A 15,971-nucleotide genomic window follows, 5' to 3' on the forward strand; every position below is an offset into this window, starting at 1 on the left:
AGGCAGAAGTGCAAAGTGATGCTGGTGGCTCACGGTTCACTGCAATAGTATTGATCCACGGAAATGTGGAACATGTTCTTCCACACTCCAGTGCAATTCAAGACTGGCGTCCAATTATTGTCGAGGAACAAGGCACAAATAGTTCACCAAAGATAGTTCACCACAGCCTTCAATCCCTTCAGGTGACTGCTTGGCTCACTGAGGTTTAGAAGTTTGTAATCTAAACATACCTGACGATTGCTAGAGAGCCCCCTACAACTAAGATCTATTCTTTAAAATGGAAGTGGTTTGTGCTATGGACAAAGAAGGTAAAAAGAACAGTTGATGGACGGAATGCAGAACAAATCAAACATTCACCCCCAGTCACAGATCTGGGTTTAATCCATCAGTTTTGGGTCCAAACTGGGGTGGCGTGGTGAGCAAAAAAACAATGGATTAAACCCAGATCTTTGTGACTGGAGGTGAATGTTTGCATTGTTCAGCATTCCGTCCATCATCTGTTCTTTTTGCAATTGTCGCCCCCAGTGGGAAGGGTATGCCCAGACGTGGGTCCCGTGCTCACTGCGCCACTGGATTCAAGCTAGCTTAGCTGATGAGGGGTGATACCCTGAAACCGGTCCTAGGATGCTTGTTTCCAGTCCAGGGAGGACCTGGCTTGGCAGTTCGGGTTGGACTGTTCCCATGAGCACCAGGGCCAAGATTGATTTCCATATGGCTGGGTCCAAACAGGGGTGGTGTGGTGGACAAAAAAACCGATGGATTAAACCTAGATCTTTGTGACTGGGGGGTGAATGTTTGCATTGTCCAGCATTCCGTCCATCATCTGTCCTTTTTTCAATAGGCAAAGAAGGTGACACTAAATCAGAAGGTGATGTCCACTTTCATGTTTTTACAGTTTTTGATAAGTTAAGACTGGTTTTAAATCTGCCTCAGTTAAAGTAAGCTTGACATCAGTTTGTTTAGATCGCTCATAAGAGCAGGTAAGCCTTATTATTTGCACGAAGCAGCACAACATATTGAAATGCCACTCCTGTTTCCTTCCAGCATTCAAATTCTAGCAAAGTGGCCAGCTGTCAGATAAAATGTTATAATATGTACCTCCAGTAAGCCCCCAATTCCTCTTTTTGATATGTGTGTACAGGAATCCTAGTGGTTGAGATCAGAAGTACCACTAAGCAATACAATTGCTTTTGCTTCTAAGAATCCAGAATTTCTGTAGTTTTAAACTGCAGAGGTACTGTGCTAAATTTACAGGAGCTGCCAAAAACACGGTCAGACAGCTTTACAAAAAGAGTAGACCCAAGGAAAAGGAGGCAATTGTGTGTCTATCGCAGAGTGGAAAAACTATTTTCACTGGCTGGCGGGCTGCAAGGAAAATGACTAGCAAGCTAAACGTACCATATACAGTAGAGCATTTTCTGTTTGTCACTGGCGTCTTAGTGGTGAAAAGCTACTACATTTTTGATACTGCTATGTAGCTTGTAAAACGAGCTCTAAGAAACTGAAGCCCACTTTCATAGCATTCAGTGTGTTTCGTCTTTTTTCAACCAATTAGTGTCTGCAGACCCTGACTGGACCAAACACTTGAGGACATTTCTCCATTGAGAGTGAGACTTCATACAAAGTGAACAGAAAATTGTTTCAGTTGGTTATTATCTACTTTGTTATTGCGGATGGAGTAATAGATTACTTGATGATTACTAGGGGATTAGTTAAACCTGCAGTTGCAAAACAAATAAAGTAAAAATTAACAAACCTACGTACAGCCTGGATATCACAAGTGTCAGTTTTGAGTGCAATCCTAGTGTGTTAACATTATTGGCAGAAAGAAGTTTGAAGATCACATAATACAGAGCAATTGTTTTGCTCATATATTACACAACGCAGCCAAACACAGCATAGGGAGAATGGACTTTGATACTGTTAATCGAGTGACCAAAGTTTACAGTTATTTCACATGTTCTGCTAAGCGGAGACGAGAATTGATGACTGGTATGAACTTACAAAAGTGCAATGGTGAGAATTTAAGCGGCCTGATCCTATTAGATGGCAACTGCAAAAAGACTGCTTTCTGGGTTTTTATCAGCAAATATTTTAAATTGTGTAACTGATGATGTAAAGAATGCTATTCTCAAAGATGTCTCTATTTTCTCTGAAGTTATTCTTCTCTTCCTTGATTGAGAGGGTCATCTTTCAGATTTTAGCCTGCTTCTGTTGTTATCTATGTTCCCACTTAATAGGCCAGTTTCTTTTAATTAACTAAAAAGAGCCCTGGACGTCTATCCAGTACTCTTTGTAAAAACAGCCTTTTTGTGTTTGAAGATTGTTGCATTGTGGAAATAATTACAGACAACCAAACTTGAAAGAATAAGATACTGTTCACAAATCAAGCTTCCGAAGACATTATGTAATGCAATCGAAAGACTATGGAAAAAGAGCTGGTCCCGTCATTAAATGCCTTTGTGGAGTACTTAATTATTTATTTCTTTATTCGGATATAATATTATCTACAAAACAAACACCAATGAAAACATACAAACAAATCACTGAGACCATACATAAGTTCAAGATACTAAAATTCACACGAGATAAAGAGGCATATAAAATATAAATAACACTTTTAGGTCCTCCCCTATATTCAATTCAAACAAACACCTATCACATGAAATGTAAAAACATATAAAATATTAAAAACACTTAGAGGTCCTCGCCTACAAACAAATCATCCCAACTGTTTTAAAACAGCATCCTCTTACGACAGGCCATCACTCCTGTCAAAAAATGGCCCACAGAGCTACATACCTCGTAATCATTTAAATGACGAAGAACAAGCAAAGCAGCCCTGCAATTGGTAAAGCTATAATTTCGAAACAGAGGTACCAAGTGCAATTTTCTTAGAGGAAAGGACAGTAACCAGTGAAGGGACCCTAGTCTGAAGTGGGTCAAAAGCAATCTCTCATACACATTATGTACAAACAATAAATAAGGGGCTGGGTCCGGGCACATTTGTACCATACAGTAATCTTTGACAGTTACCTTGACCACTTCATTTGATTCACGAACCGCCCGCCTTAACTCACGGAAGCGGTCACATATCCACATTTTGTCTTTTTTGGTAATCAGATGCGGATTTTTAAACAAATGTTGGCAGCCCCACTTCATTCAGAAGTCCGTTGATATATTTCATCCATGGGATTGAACAAGCGGGATCACTAAGAAGGCAATCCTGAATTATCAGCTGGGGTGGACGGCTTCTTTATTAAGCCAAATTGTACACCACAGCTCCAACGGGGCGACGCTAGTTCTATCCTGTAAGTATTCAAGACCCAATTCCTGGTGGACAGAAAAATGGGGAGTAGAAGGCGGGACACCCAACAACCGGCAACAGAATCGTTTTTTCCTGTACCTGAAGGTTCCCAACGTCTTTATATCCCCACAACCCCATGTCATAGGTCACAGCAGGCAGACATTTTCTCTTATAAACGTCCAATATGGAGGCAATCGGCTTCCACCCTATATTGGCAGCCAGGGACTGGGTGATACCCACTGTATACACCATGCATAAAACCCTGTTTTTTAAGCAGGGACGCCAACTACATGCTTCGTCTAATTCTAGCCCCAGATATGAGAAGGAACCTACTTTTGTTAAAGTTCGTTCTACTATCCGCCAGGGTGCGTCTTGGTATTTTTAGGGTCACAAACCATTACAAAGGTCTTCGAGCAGTTGGTTTCAAGGTCTAAATTTTTCATGAACTCAACAAAACTATCCACTAGCAGTTTGAGCCCATTTGCAGTCCTCGCCAGTAAGATTGCATCATTCGCATACAGTAGGGCTAGAATGGCGTTATTGTGTATGCAGGGCACATCATCTCCTGTAGAAACCAAGGTTTTCTCTAGGTCATTAATGTATAAAAGAAATAGAATGGGGGCGAGGGCACACCCCGACTTACACCAAAATGGGAGGTGGTCTCGCCATTCAACCCATACCTTATTTTTGTCCTCTGGCCCTGGTGAAGGCGTCTCAAGAGATCTACTAGGCCGTCATCAAAAATCATGTTTAGAAGAATTGCCCAGAGCTTTTCCCTTTTAACATAATCGATAACACTAGACAAGTCCATAAAGGCCAAGTGAATGGACCCACCCTTCCCATACTTGTACTTAGCCTTATGAAGATAAAGGTTCAGGCACTGCTCAATAGTGCCCAGACCTTTCCTGAAACCATATTGGGCCCAAGAAAGATTTTTTTTTCTCCTGCACCCAAGAGATCAAACATTCCAAGTCCACCCTCCCCATTAATTTTGAGGAGGAGTCGAGCAGCGATATTGGCCGATAACACCTAGGGTCTAGAGTATTGCCTTTTTGAAAAATTGGAACCACTACAGAAGTTTGCCATGATATATGGGGTCCAACCCTGCACACCATATTAAAAACCCTGGTCAACAAAGGGGCCCAAAACTCTCGGTATTTTAGTTTAAAGAGTCAGCTACATTTGTTGTTTAAAACTTACTATAACACAGTGATACTCAAAGTACGGCCCGGGGGCCGCATGCGGCCCTTTTGACCTTTACATGCGGCCCCCAGGGCAGCAGTAGCACTAGGCTGCTGTTTACTGGACTCAACAGGCAATACTTTATTTAAACACTATTGAAGATAAAGAAAGGAAGAAAGGAATTTGTCCTGAACCGCTTAACTGCAGGAACACTTTCATTTTTTAAGAAATCTTGCAGCAAATGTCTGCAACTAAGATAAGGGTTCTTAAAAATTCAAAAAGTGTATTTCATTTACACACAGGACCATTTCATTTTACTACATCAGATTATATCAGTGCATGGAGAAGTGTTTTTTTTTTTTTTTTTAAGAACAATAGATTTAAAACATAAATTCAGGAACATTCATTCTTGCCCCCAACTTGATAACAATGCCAATAGTGAATTAAGAGGCAAGTCAGTTATCTGCACTCTCTGATTGGCCTGTTTTGCTATTATACATGAATAACTTCATAGTTTATTAAATCAAGCACAGGAGAAGGCTTCGCACAGCGCACATACTGAAGTCATGCATTGTGAAGTCCTCCTCCCTACAATAATGAAGAAACTGAAGGGAACGTGAAATAAACCAATTGCCTAGGATCACACAATTTGGTAAAGTGACGAAGCTGGGATTAATGCGACATTTTCTGGTTTCACATTGAGCGATTCAGCCACTAGATCTATATGCTTTGCTGCCCCCTGCACCCACCATAATGCCACAACCCCTCCCCATCCAGGGCCCCCTCCTCCCTTTGATTGCCACGCTGCTAGCATCAGTGCGCCCCTCGGTCACACCACAGACCAAACTTTGTGGCCCCTGGGAAAATGTTTGTGAGTACCCATGCTATAACAGAATCTGGCATAAGTCTGACTTCAGTTGACAGGTAACATTGAGAATACAGGTCCTGTACTGCATGTGGTTCAAGTGATGGCAAGGTATTATTAGCTCAGACCTTAGATTTAGAACTATTTGTCTATCGTCTTTGTTTATCGCGAACCACTGGTAAGCAGTACAGAACCAATATGTTTTGCTGCACACTAGACCAAGCACCATGACATTCTTCTACCCCTCTCCTCAGGATCATGGATATTTGAAGATAATTCAAAGATTTCTGATTCAAACACATCTCCTGGTCCTGCAAATCTTGCATCTGTTCTTCTTTATGGCCTCGAGTATACTGCTGGTTGCACACACTACCTGGATGAGGTACCTCCAGTTGTGCCTGTGGTGGTGGTGGTGGCTTCAACATCAAAGGAGCCTCTCTGCCTAGCAGCAGATTTTTCCAGTCAGTGTGCCTAAACCTGCACTGGGGGATGGAACTTTCCACTCAAGAGGTCTGATCACAGACACTGCGTCACTGGGCAAATTGATGATGTAGGGCGTTGGTTCCGCATCGAAGAAGCATCTGCACATAAATATGCAGGAGTTGCAAATGGTCCATCTTGTGATGGAGTTGTTTCTTCCTTCTGTCTCGGAGATCAACATTCAGATCATGTGGGAGAAAACCTCAACCATCTATTACATCATAAAGCATGTTGGTGTGGCTTGGATGCTATTTGCAGAGGTCATCCATCAGGTATGTTCCTTCAACGTGATAGCGGACACTCTTGGCTGCTCATCATTGGAAGACTGTGAGTGGGACCTACACCTGACTCATGGAGGAGGGGATCTTCTCCAGAATAGAGTCTCCAACCACAAACATCTTTGTCACGACCCAGAACATTAGGTATCTTTGATTTGTGCCCTATATTTCCCTTTATATGGCTCATGGGTGATGTCTTAAGGTTTAATTGCTTTTTGGGTCTTCTGTGTGTTCCCATTGACTCAGTTTCTGCTGAAGGTCCAGCAGAAAATGTTGGGGGGGTGGGAGGGGGTGTTGGAAGCTGCAGATCCTGATCGCCCCAGGTTGGACAACAAACGTTTGATACAATGATCTATTGGCATTTAGGCTGCCTTCTCCTCTTCTGTGCCAGTTAAACTTTGTTTCAGCAGGATGGTCTATCCTCCAGTCTAATCTGCAGATGCTGCAGGTGCACTTCTGCATATTGAGCAATGCCAGCTCGATTCCTTTTTTTTCCCCTTACAAAGATGGAGATTACACCTTGGCTGCCAGAATACCGGCTACAAAATCCAGTTATGTGTATCATTGGAACACATTTGTACAGTTGTGAGCCAGGAGTTTTGGATCCTTTTAAATCATGTCTGCCTGACACCCTGCATTTCCTATGATCTCTTGCAAAGCAAGTGCTACCAGTGGCAACAGACATGGGCTACCTTGTTGCACTTTCAACTTCATAGGTCTCCCTGAACAGTCCATGGGTCTCCCTGAACAGTCCTCATTCTTTACATTGCCAGTATGTTTTCTGAAAGGTTTGCTGTACCTATTTCTTCACACCCCATTCATTCTTCCTCAGTGGGGTTTGACTCTTGCATTAACTTCCTTAATGGCATCCTAATGAAGACCATGCACAGTTGTCCTGTTTGACTTCGACTTCTTACCTTGAATACAGTGTTGTTGGTACCAGTCATTTCAGCCTCATAGGGTCAAAGAGATTCAGGCCCTCTCAGTTCATCTCCAGTGCATGGTTTTCAGTTCAAACAAGTGGGCCCTCCGTACCTGCCTAGCCTTCTGACCCAAGGTGGTTTGTGCCTTTCATGTGGCCTGGTCAATAACCGTTTCCTCATTCTTCAATCGTCCCACTAAGAAGGAATAATTTGTGCAGACAGTGGACATCAGGCATGCCACCTCCTACTACATTGATTCCATTCGACAGGATAGAGTGGATGACCAACGTTTTGTGGGTTTTGTCTGATACAGATAAGGTAAGATGGTGAAAGAATTACTTCTCATACTGGATAATCCTGCACACTAAGGCCTGCTACACCTTGGCCAAGAAAGACCCTCCGGAATGTATGTGTGCCAACTCGACCATGGCTGTAGGTACTTCACCCCATCTTGCTGTGGGAATTCCTATGGTTGACATCTGCTGGATGGCCATTTGGTCGTCCTGTATATGACTGCTAAATATTACTGCCTCACAGACTAACCAGTCAGCTATGGATACTTTGCCATGGTTAGCTGCATGAGATTGTAAGTTAAGTGTCAGTACTCATTCCTTTCTCCTGGAGGGTAATGCATTGATATTCATTCTTAAGCTGAGTAGCCTGTAGGAAGATGTATCTGTCAGAAGTAAAAGTTACTCACCTTTGGTAATGATATTTCTGCTGGGTACATAATCTTCTTGCAGGTTCCTCACTGACCCTCCTTCCTTGATGAGTCAGAGCCATGTATAAGATTGAGGGGTACACCAACGTGTTTTTTTATGCTATCATCACTGTCATGGATGCTCTCTTGGTTCCTCTCTGCACGTCTCGCTCGGGTGCGACAATAGAATTAGGAAGTGATCGCCACACTGTGGTAGGTGCCTGCTATATACAGATATCATGGCTAAGGCTACATGCACCACCTAGTGGTGTTAGAGAGCTACAGCTGAGGAAGAACATTGTCTGGTTCAGTTTTAGCTTGAGAGGAAATACTTAGGATGAGGAATCTCCAGGAAGAATATGTATCAAATACAAATATTGTTACAGAGTTTAAGTAACTTTTACTTTTTGATTTTTGCAAATCTCACAAAAGTAAATCTTAAAAGAAGGAAAGAGAGGTAGCAACATCATAGTTTAATATGCTGGACATACTGAAGTAAAACTAATTTCAGAGTACTATTTTTCATACTACTGTCCATAACCACTCAGCAGCGTACAATTGGTTGTTCCTCCCTAATAAACAAAAATCAGCAAGCTCGCCTTATCCCGGAAATACCTTACAGAGTCTTTGTTTAGCCCGTTTTATACAGTCATCGCCAAATACGTTTCCCAATAATATGTTTTCTTTGTTTTTGATGCCGTTTGTCACCCCTGCCTAAGAAGATTGCCTTTTACTCAGACTTTTATTTCTATCCAAGCTTAGAGTAAATTATTAGTAAGAAAACTAAAGATAGTGGAAAATACTGATCCCCCATATAGGATAACATTGTAGTGCCCCAGGTTATTACAACCTACTACGTAAAGGATCATAGATTGTTAGTGAGTTGTAAGGAATTAGTGCCACCAATTAGCTGGGCAGTGTGAGTTATGACTTTGAAGACCAAGATTAGAAGTTAGTAAGTAGTTTTGTTTTGTCGATCGCCTACCAGTTTGGGGGTGGTAGAGAGAAGTGAGTATGTTTTTGGAAATATTATAGAGGGTCCAGGAAGCAAAGTTTAGAACATTTTCAGATGGTAGGAGAAATATAAGGAAAATGAAATTAATAGTCCAGCTTGCTGAAGACTAATGAATTGAAAGTATCTTTACAGTGTGGAAAGAAGTGTCTGTGCAAATGTTAACGTTTGTATAATGACTGGAATCTTGTATATAAGACTGTTGGTTATGTACTTTTCCATTTTTGTTGTACAACAAAAACACACACCAAGGTTTCTGGCAGAGGATGTTGTTGTCAGGATGTAATGGGGTAAGTAAAGAGAAAAGGAAAGAGGTGGGATGCTGACATGCCAGGAAAATATATTATGCTGGTTTGTGGAAGAATTCAATTTGAGCGAATGCGCATGCAGTAACTGATGACTGTGAGGCATGAGATTTGTTCCTTTTAGCTGTGGGGTGAAAACAGAATGGAATGAAGATTTGAGTAACACCAGCATAAAGAACTTTCTGAGAAGCCAAAAGAGGAGGTGAATTTGCTAAGGGAAAGAGGAGGGATAATAGAATTGAGAAATGTGGGATGCTTCCGGGCAGAGAAGTGGAGAAGACAAGGGAGGAGCACCAATAGGTATGGTCAGGGAGGCCGAATGTAAGCTTGTTGACTGCAGAATCAGTCATATCGAGGTTGATTAGTAGTAAGGTGGTGTGATGAAGGTTATCACATGATGCAGAGAGATCAAGAAGTAGAGGAGATGTGATTATCGTGGGCTGAGCTTGCTCAGATGTGAGAAAGCAGTTTCAGTAAAATGCAGCACTCAGATATCAGATTGGTGACAAGTAGATTGTGAGAAGTAAGGATGATGGTGAGACAGTTTAACAGCTGCACCCGCCGCAAATCTCAAGGGGAGGAGCGGGTGGGGGGCAGGGGGTCGGACATGCACAGGGGTGAATTTAAAAAAAAGAATAATAATTTTTAAAAACACCTTTCTGGGGGGGCGTGGCTACGCAGGCCAACATGGCTGCCACGTTTTAACTGGGCTTCGCAGCCCGCCATCCATCCACCCGAATCCTACCTGACCGAATGGACCCCAACGGTCCTGGGGGCTGCTGGACCAGCAGTGGCGGCCGGAGGACAGGGCAGACCCGGCTGTCGCAGGGGAGGAAAGGAGGCAGAACTGGTGCGACACGCCTACCCGCAGTACCCGTCTGGCCTTGAGATGGTGGGTGGCGTGTACGGTGCTCCTGGGCTTCGGCGGCTCCTGGAGCAGGGACACCCTTGCAGGGGGCCCTGGGGTCAGTCCCCCCGCCTTAGGACTGCCAGTCTGGTAGCGCCAGCCAGGAGAAGATGGCAAATTACCCCCCCCCCCCCCTGCATGGTGGAGGACAATGCTAAGGGGGCACCCAGGCTTTTGAGGAGGGCCACCCTCCTGAGCAACAAGGCAGTGGACGGTGGCGAGGTGACCATCTGGGCCCTACGGACTGAGGCCTCTTTGGTCGCAGGTAGGGTGTGGGGGGACAGGCCTGAAGAGCGTGATTGGCAGCCTGGGGGCTTGGAGACTGACTTGTGGGGGGAGGGGGCACCGTCCGTGCCTGAGGGGGAGGCCCCCCATTTCCTCTCCCCCCCTTTTGGGCCTGTGGTGCCCACTGTACAGTGGCCTGGTGGGCAGTTTCTCCAATGCAACTGTGTAACACAGCCGGGTCGGAGAAACCTAAGTGCCTATGTGTGTTTGGCCGATCTAAGCGGCCGGCCAAACACACATGCATGCTTAAGTGCATTCCACTCTGCTCCCCTCTCCCATGGCCCAGCCAACCCCTCCCTACACATGCTGCTGGCTTAGCCAGGTGGGCGACGCTTCTTCGCCATTGCAAAGGAGCTGCCCCTGCAATGAAATACTTTAAAAGAAGTTGGAAAATGTGGGGATTCTTGCTGGTGGGTTCTTCCCTCCACGCTTGAATGGTTGCACAATTTCTTGTTTTTAAACATTTGACTGTTGAGGGGGAGATGCTGGGATTAAATTCCTGAGAAGAAAGCCAAAGTGAAAAGCTATGGTCATTACATCATGGAATTGTTCAAAAGAAGATGATTTCAAAGGGGAGTGACAAGTTAGTTATTTGATTTAGAAATGCTGGCGGGACAGTCGGACAATGTGTTTTGTAAAATATGTGTTTGTTTGTGGGGTGGAAGTGATTAGGGCTGACTGGTAAAATAGCATGATCCAGTGTTGAGTGAGTAATGGTAGGAGATGTTTTGGATATCAGAATCAGATCAAGTAAATTCCTATTAAAATTTTAGTGGATGAATACATGTTTTATAGTTTGGATGAGCAAGGAACTGGGTTAATATTAAAATTGCCTTGTGTAATAACTTGGGTAGGGAGGGGTATTTTCTCCAATATGTAGTCAAGATATACAAGAATCAAGGTTTCCTGGTGGCCGGTAGACGTGAACTTTAGAGCTGTCTTCATTTGTGACGTATCTTTGGATTTTCCAGGAAAATTTACCTTTCATGTAATGTGTGTGTTCTCCAGTCTCATTGTTTAATTGTGCCTTTGGTTCTTACTTGCTCCCCTTCGATCTCCTTCCCACAGTCTTTGTCTTTGATTCTACCATACAGGTATGCCAATGTGTTCCTTCAGCCAGTGACTGATGACATCGCCCCTGGGTACCACAGCATTGTCCAGAGGTAACGTGATGTGCAAGATTAAGAGAAACTAGTGGGGTGCACAAGGGCTGATGGGGTCAGAGGTGAGCCTTATGTGGTTGCTCAGTAGTGGGAGTTTAAAAGAACTTCTTGCTCCTATGCTGAGCTATTGGGGGATGTGGATTAAGAGAAGTGGAGGTTTTATTTTGAGAAGCGGGGCACTAGGCACACCCAGCTATGTGAGCTCAATAAAATTTGATTAGGCAGAAAAGAACACTTCTGGGGGGTGCTGGGTGGAGGGGCATTTTTAAGGTACAGTGTGATCTAGCCATGTGTGACCTACATTTTTAAGTTTGCTTTGTGTTCAGACCCATGGATCTCTCCACCATTAAGAAGAACATAGAGACAAGCTTGATTCGCACCACGGCCGAGTTCCAGCGTGACATCATGCTGATGTTTCAGAATGCAGTCATGTACAACAGTTCAGATCATGACGTCTATCACATGGCGGTGGAGATGCAGAGAGACGTCCTTGAGCAAATCCAGGTGAGAAGATGCCATCCTCTGTGTGCTTGTGTGTATGGATTTGTTTGTGTGTTTATGTAGAATCACTCTTGTGGTAGAGTATCAGAGCACAGTATATTGAAGGGAGTTGGGGAGACAGTTTGAGTTTGCTAGTATGAGGAGAGAAGGATTAAGAAGTCCTTCAGTGTTAGATCTAGGCTTTCAGAGAGTGTTTTCAACCCACAAATGGATCTGCACCCAGATCAATCACGTCCACATATTTACCCATGGTCAAAGCTTGCTTGCGACGGAGCCATCACTGTCACTTTATACAGCCTCAGTCCTGAAGTGAACAGAATAGTTTTTACAGTAAACCGCTCTCTGCAAAGCCCAGCTCATCTTAGATTATAGTGCAGTCATTGGTTACCGACCGTATAATAGGTTTGGCACAGTATTGAGTGTTTGATGGAGTACAGCTGAATATTTCCTGCAGCTCTGATATAATTTATTGCCTAGCTGCCAGTGTGTCACTGGCCTCGCTTACAGATGCTGTTTCGTTCTGCCTGCAGGATCTCAACATATATAACATCTGGTGTATTGAGGGTTGTAATTGTAGCCACAGCCAGAAAGAAGATGGAGAATGTAAATGTGCCACATGATGCTTCTCCTGCCAATGATTGTGGAGAATCCCCACTGCCTCCTTGGAGAAAGACAAGTCCGAAATTCATGAATTGTGCTAAACTTTACTGAGGCAGGACAGTAATCAGCCTTCCCACTAAGGGCACAGTTTATGAGTACCTGCCCACTGAACTACACTCAGCTCAAGCCAACCTCCAGTCTCCATGTTTGTGTGTACCTCCTTGCAATACGGCTGGGCTCTGGTGTTTGGCAGCTAATGTCCAGAGGCTTGCTCATGAACAAGTCTAAACACAGGGCAGGTTAGGAAAACATTAATGATAGGGAGGCAGAATCTTGCAAAGCAGAGAACTTTAGTCCTATTACAGAACCACATATTCTGTCCTCTGCGGACACTATTCACGTTGTACTGTTTTGCATTGCAGCATTTATGTAGCACTTACTACCCCTATGTGGGGTGCCGAAGCATGCTACACCATGTAGGGTGTGTAGTTGGAAGGATGCTGTTTTTGTTTTGATCCTGTGTGGGAAGTGTTCCATGTTGTGTGTGATGACTGCTGAGATGTGTTAATCGTGTTACGGGACGCAGGGTATTGAATGATGAAATGTAAGAAACAGATGTGCAGTTTTATTGTCTTCAGCATGCTGGTATCTTTGAACAGCTCTGCAGGTCTCTGTATGGTATTTCATGTGATATAGTGTGCTTGTCTGGTTACAACAGTGGGCTGGCATGGTTGGACGGAGAGATAAGTACAGAGATCTGTTGGGATGGACATCTTTTATTATCATCCCATACCTGAGTGTCTGAGATGTATAAAAGTGGTCAGCTTGTATAGATATTGGGGACCAGTAGTGAAAAGAAATACATAAAAGTCCTCCAAAATTGTCACATAATGTGTGACAGATCTCTTAACCCCTCACACTCTGACACCTTCATGGACTAACATATACACATACACATATGTAACACCACACACTACATTATGTACACACTCTACATGCCCCCACACACACATTAGTGAAAATAAGGACCCCTCTATTTGGTTCCTGTGCTTATTGCATATTATGGTTGGTGGGTAGGCAGGCACTCCATCAGAGGTGCATGTAAAAAGGCATATAGTGCTTATCAACCATTTAATTGCTACTGTCTGACAGCCACTCCATACCTTGGAATGACGTGACAGTAGCCATTGTCTTCTTGAGGAGGGAGCTTTTTTGGTACACCCCTTTCCAGTAGAACCTAGGGCCAGATGTACAGCGCATTTTTACTGGTTGCAAACGGCTCATTGAGCTGTTTGCGACCAGTAGAATACGTTTTGGCATGTACCAAAGGCAAAATGCGAGTTAGTAACTTGTTACTGACTCACGTTTTGCTTTCGCGATTCAGTGTTAAGAAGAGGCATGTTTAGGACATCCCTTCCTAATACCGAATCGCACTGGCGTTTATGAATGTTTTGCAACCGGACTGGGGTTGCACAACATTCATACTTTACCAACTCTGTGAAGGAGGCAGTAAGCCAATAGCAAACAAGAAGGGGTCCCCTGGGTACCCCTTCCCCTTTGTGAATGATGGCACTAATATTTTTTAAGAGCAGGCAGTGGTGTCTAGGCATTTATCCCAGAGAACAGTGCCTCCTCTGAAAAAAAAAAAGAGAGACCTGTCTTTTTTTTTTTTTTTTTTTTTTTTAAATGCTTTCTGTTTTCCTTTAATGAAAACGGGCTGCATTTCCAAAAAAACAAAAAAGCTTTATTTAAAAAGCAGTTACAGACATGGATGGTGGTCTGCTGACCCCAGCAGGCCACCATTCCTGCGAGTGCTGGCTATTCCCAGTGGGTTTCAAATTGCGACCTGCCTCCTGAATATTAATTGCAACCCATTTGTGAATCGCAAACAGTGTCTCAGACTGTTGTAAATCAGTATTTGCGACTCACAAGTTGGGAGTTGGAAAAAAATGCAAATTGTGAGTTGCAAACACTGAGGGTCGTACATCTGGCCCCTAGACTCTACTATCCAAATCTAGGAGACCCTCCAGGGGAAACACAGGTTATTGACACCAATATGGGAAACATAGGGCAGGCTGAAACAAACCAAGTAGAATTGAGAGATGTAGCTTTTGCAAGCCATGGTCGGACCTCTGACATTTTAGGGATCCTCCATCTTGTGCTGAGTTACTGTGCCCTTCTGTTGTATACAAAATGCAAATAAAATGAATTTGTCATATCACCCAAAATGCAAAAACATTGTTATACGTAAGTGAATTTTTGGTATTACACACTGTATGCAAATGTTTTCTTTCTGTTTTCACTAATTTTCAAATTAACACACTTGCACTTTATATATCTCTTCCTGTTGCTGCCTAAGAGTGTTTGACTGTTTGTACTTTGTGATAGTGTTCATTATGTATGTGTCTGCTTTGTTGTTGCACCTAATAAATAAAGTGATTGGTTTGTCTTATATTCACCTCTTAGTGTATTTCTAAGCATTGCATGCCATAGCTGAGAATAGTGCTATTTTCTGGGTATGTTATGTTGCGGTTTATGGGAGTGCTTCAGTGATTTCCCTTGTAAACTATACGCATTGAGCCACTTATGTGCGCCACCAGTTTACTGTCAAGAATGTCTCTCACACTGGCCCCACAGTTTAGGGATACTCCAAAACCTTTCACCAAAGGTGAGGGAAGGCAAGGGTAAGGAAAACTCAGGCTGTAAATTAAAGTCTTCACATTTCTTTTCGCAGCAATTTCTGGCTACGCAGTTGATTATGCAGACCTCGGAGTCTGGCATCAGCACCAAAAGCCTGCGGGGAAGAGACTCTGCACGTAAGCAGGATGCCTCTGAGAAGGTGAGGTGCCAGGCCATACACTGGGCTTTTGGTTACAACAGCTACCACCACAAGGAAGTAGTCACAGAGCAATTGTACCTGTTGAGAAATGACAATGCATTTTGTATTTTTGGCCTTCACTACTGCACCGCTGCCTATAGAATGATTTGTGTCAGCTAACGTGACAATAAGCTTCAGAGTGCACCCATTGTCCTCTCTGCCAGGATCAAACTGTAGCTATGATGTGGCTCACTGGTGCTGTGGAACCTTTAATTTGTGGAGAGCCACCAAATTTTCCCATTCTCAACTGTGACTAACCAGAAGCATTCGGTATTTTTACAAATTCCTCAGCAATTTACGAAGGCCTCAGACCTTTAAAACCTTTCAATATAATGTTTTTTACAACAGTTTTATAGTGAGCAGGACAGAGGGAAAGAAGAGCTTATTTTGTCCTTTGTCTACATAGTTGAAGGCTTTTTATTTGCCCGTTAGGAAGTTTGCCTAGAGAATAGCTCACAGAAAGTATGCCTCTCAGGTTGTCTTAAGTTGAGTATACAAGCTGGAGGAAGTCTTGTTGCTTGGGCCGGTGGTGTTATAACTTTATGGTAGGTAATCAAGTAGGTTGCCTCCTCAGATCGGCTGTCC

At 43.5% G+C, this 15,971-nt stretch overlaps 1 protein-coding gene across 3 annotated transcripts in view; it reads left to right on the plus strand.

Annotated features, from left to right (window-relative positions):
- The window catches only part of BRD8 (bromodomain containing 8), a 378,782-nt gene that overhangs the window by 292,967 nt on the left and 69,844 nt on the right, over positions 1-15,971 (plus strand). For all 3 annotated transcript variants that reach the window (XM_069244463.1, XM_069244464.1, XM_069244465.1), the window contains 3 exons: positions 11,339-11,407; positions 11,734-11,911; positions 15,243-15,347. In XM_069244463.1, the coding sequence (XP_069100564.1) occupies positions 11,339-11,407; positions 11,734-11,911; positions 15,243-15,347 (352 nt within the window). The remainder of the gene's footprint in view (positions 1-11,338; positions 11,408-11,733; positions 11,912-15,242; positions 15,348-15,971) is intronic.

The sequence above is a fragment of the Pleurodeles waltl genome, chromosome 7, assembly GCF_031143425.1.
Source record: "Pleurodeles waltl isolate 20211129_DDA chromosome 7, aPleWal1.hap1.20221129, whole genome shotgun sequence".
Lineage (NCBI taxonomy): Eukaryota > Metazoa > Chordata > Amphibia > Caudata > Salamandridae > Pleurodeles > Pleurodeles waltl.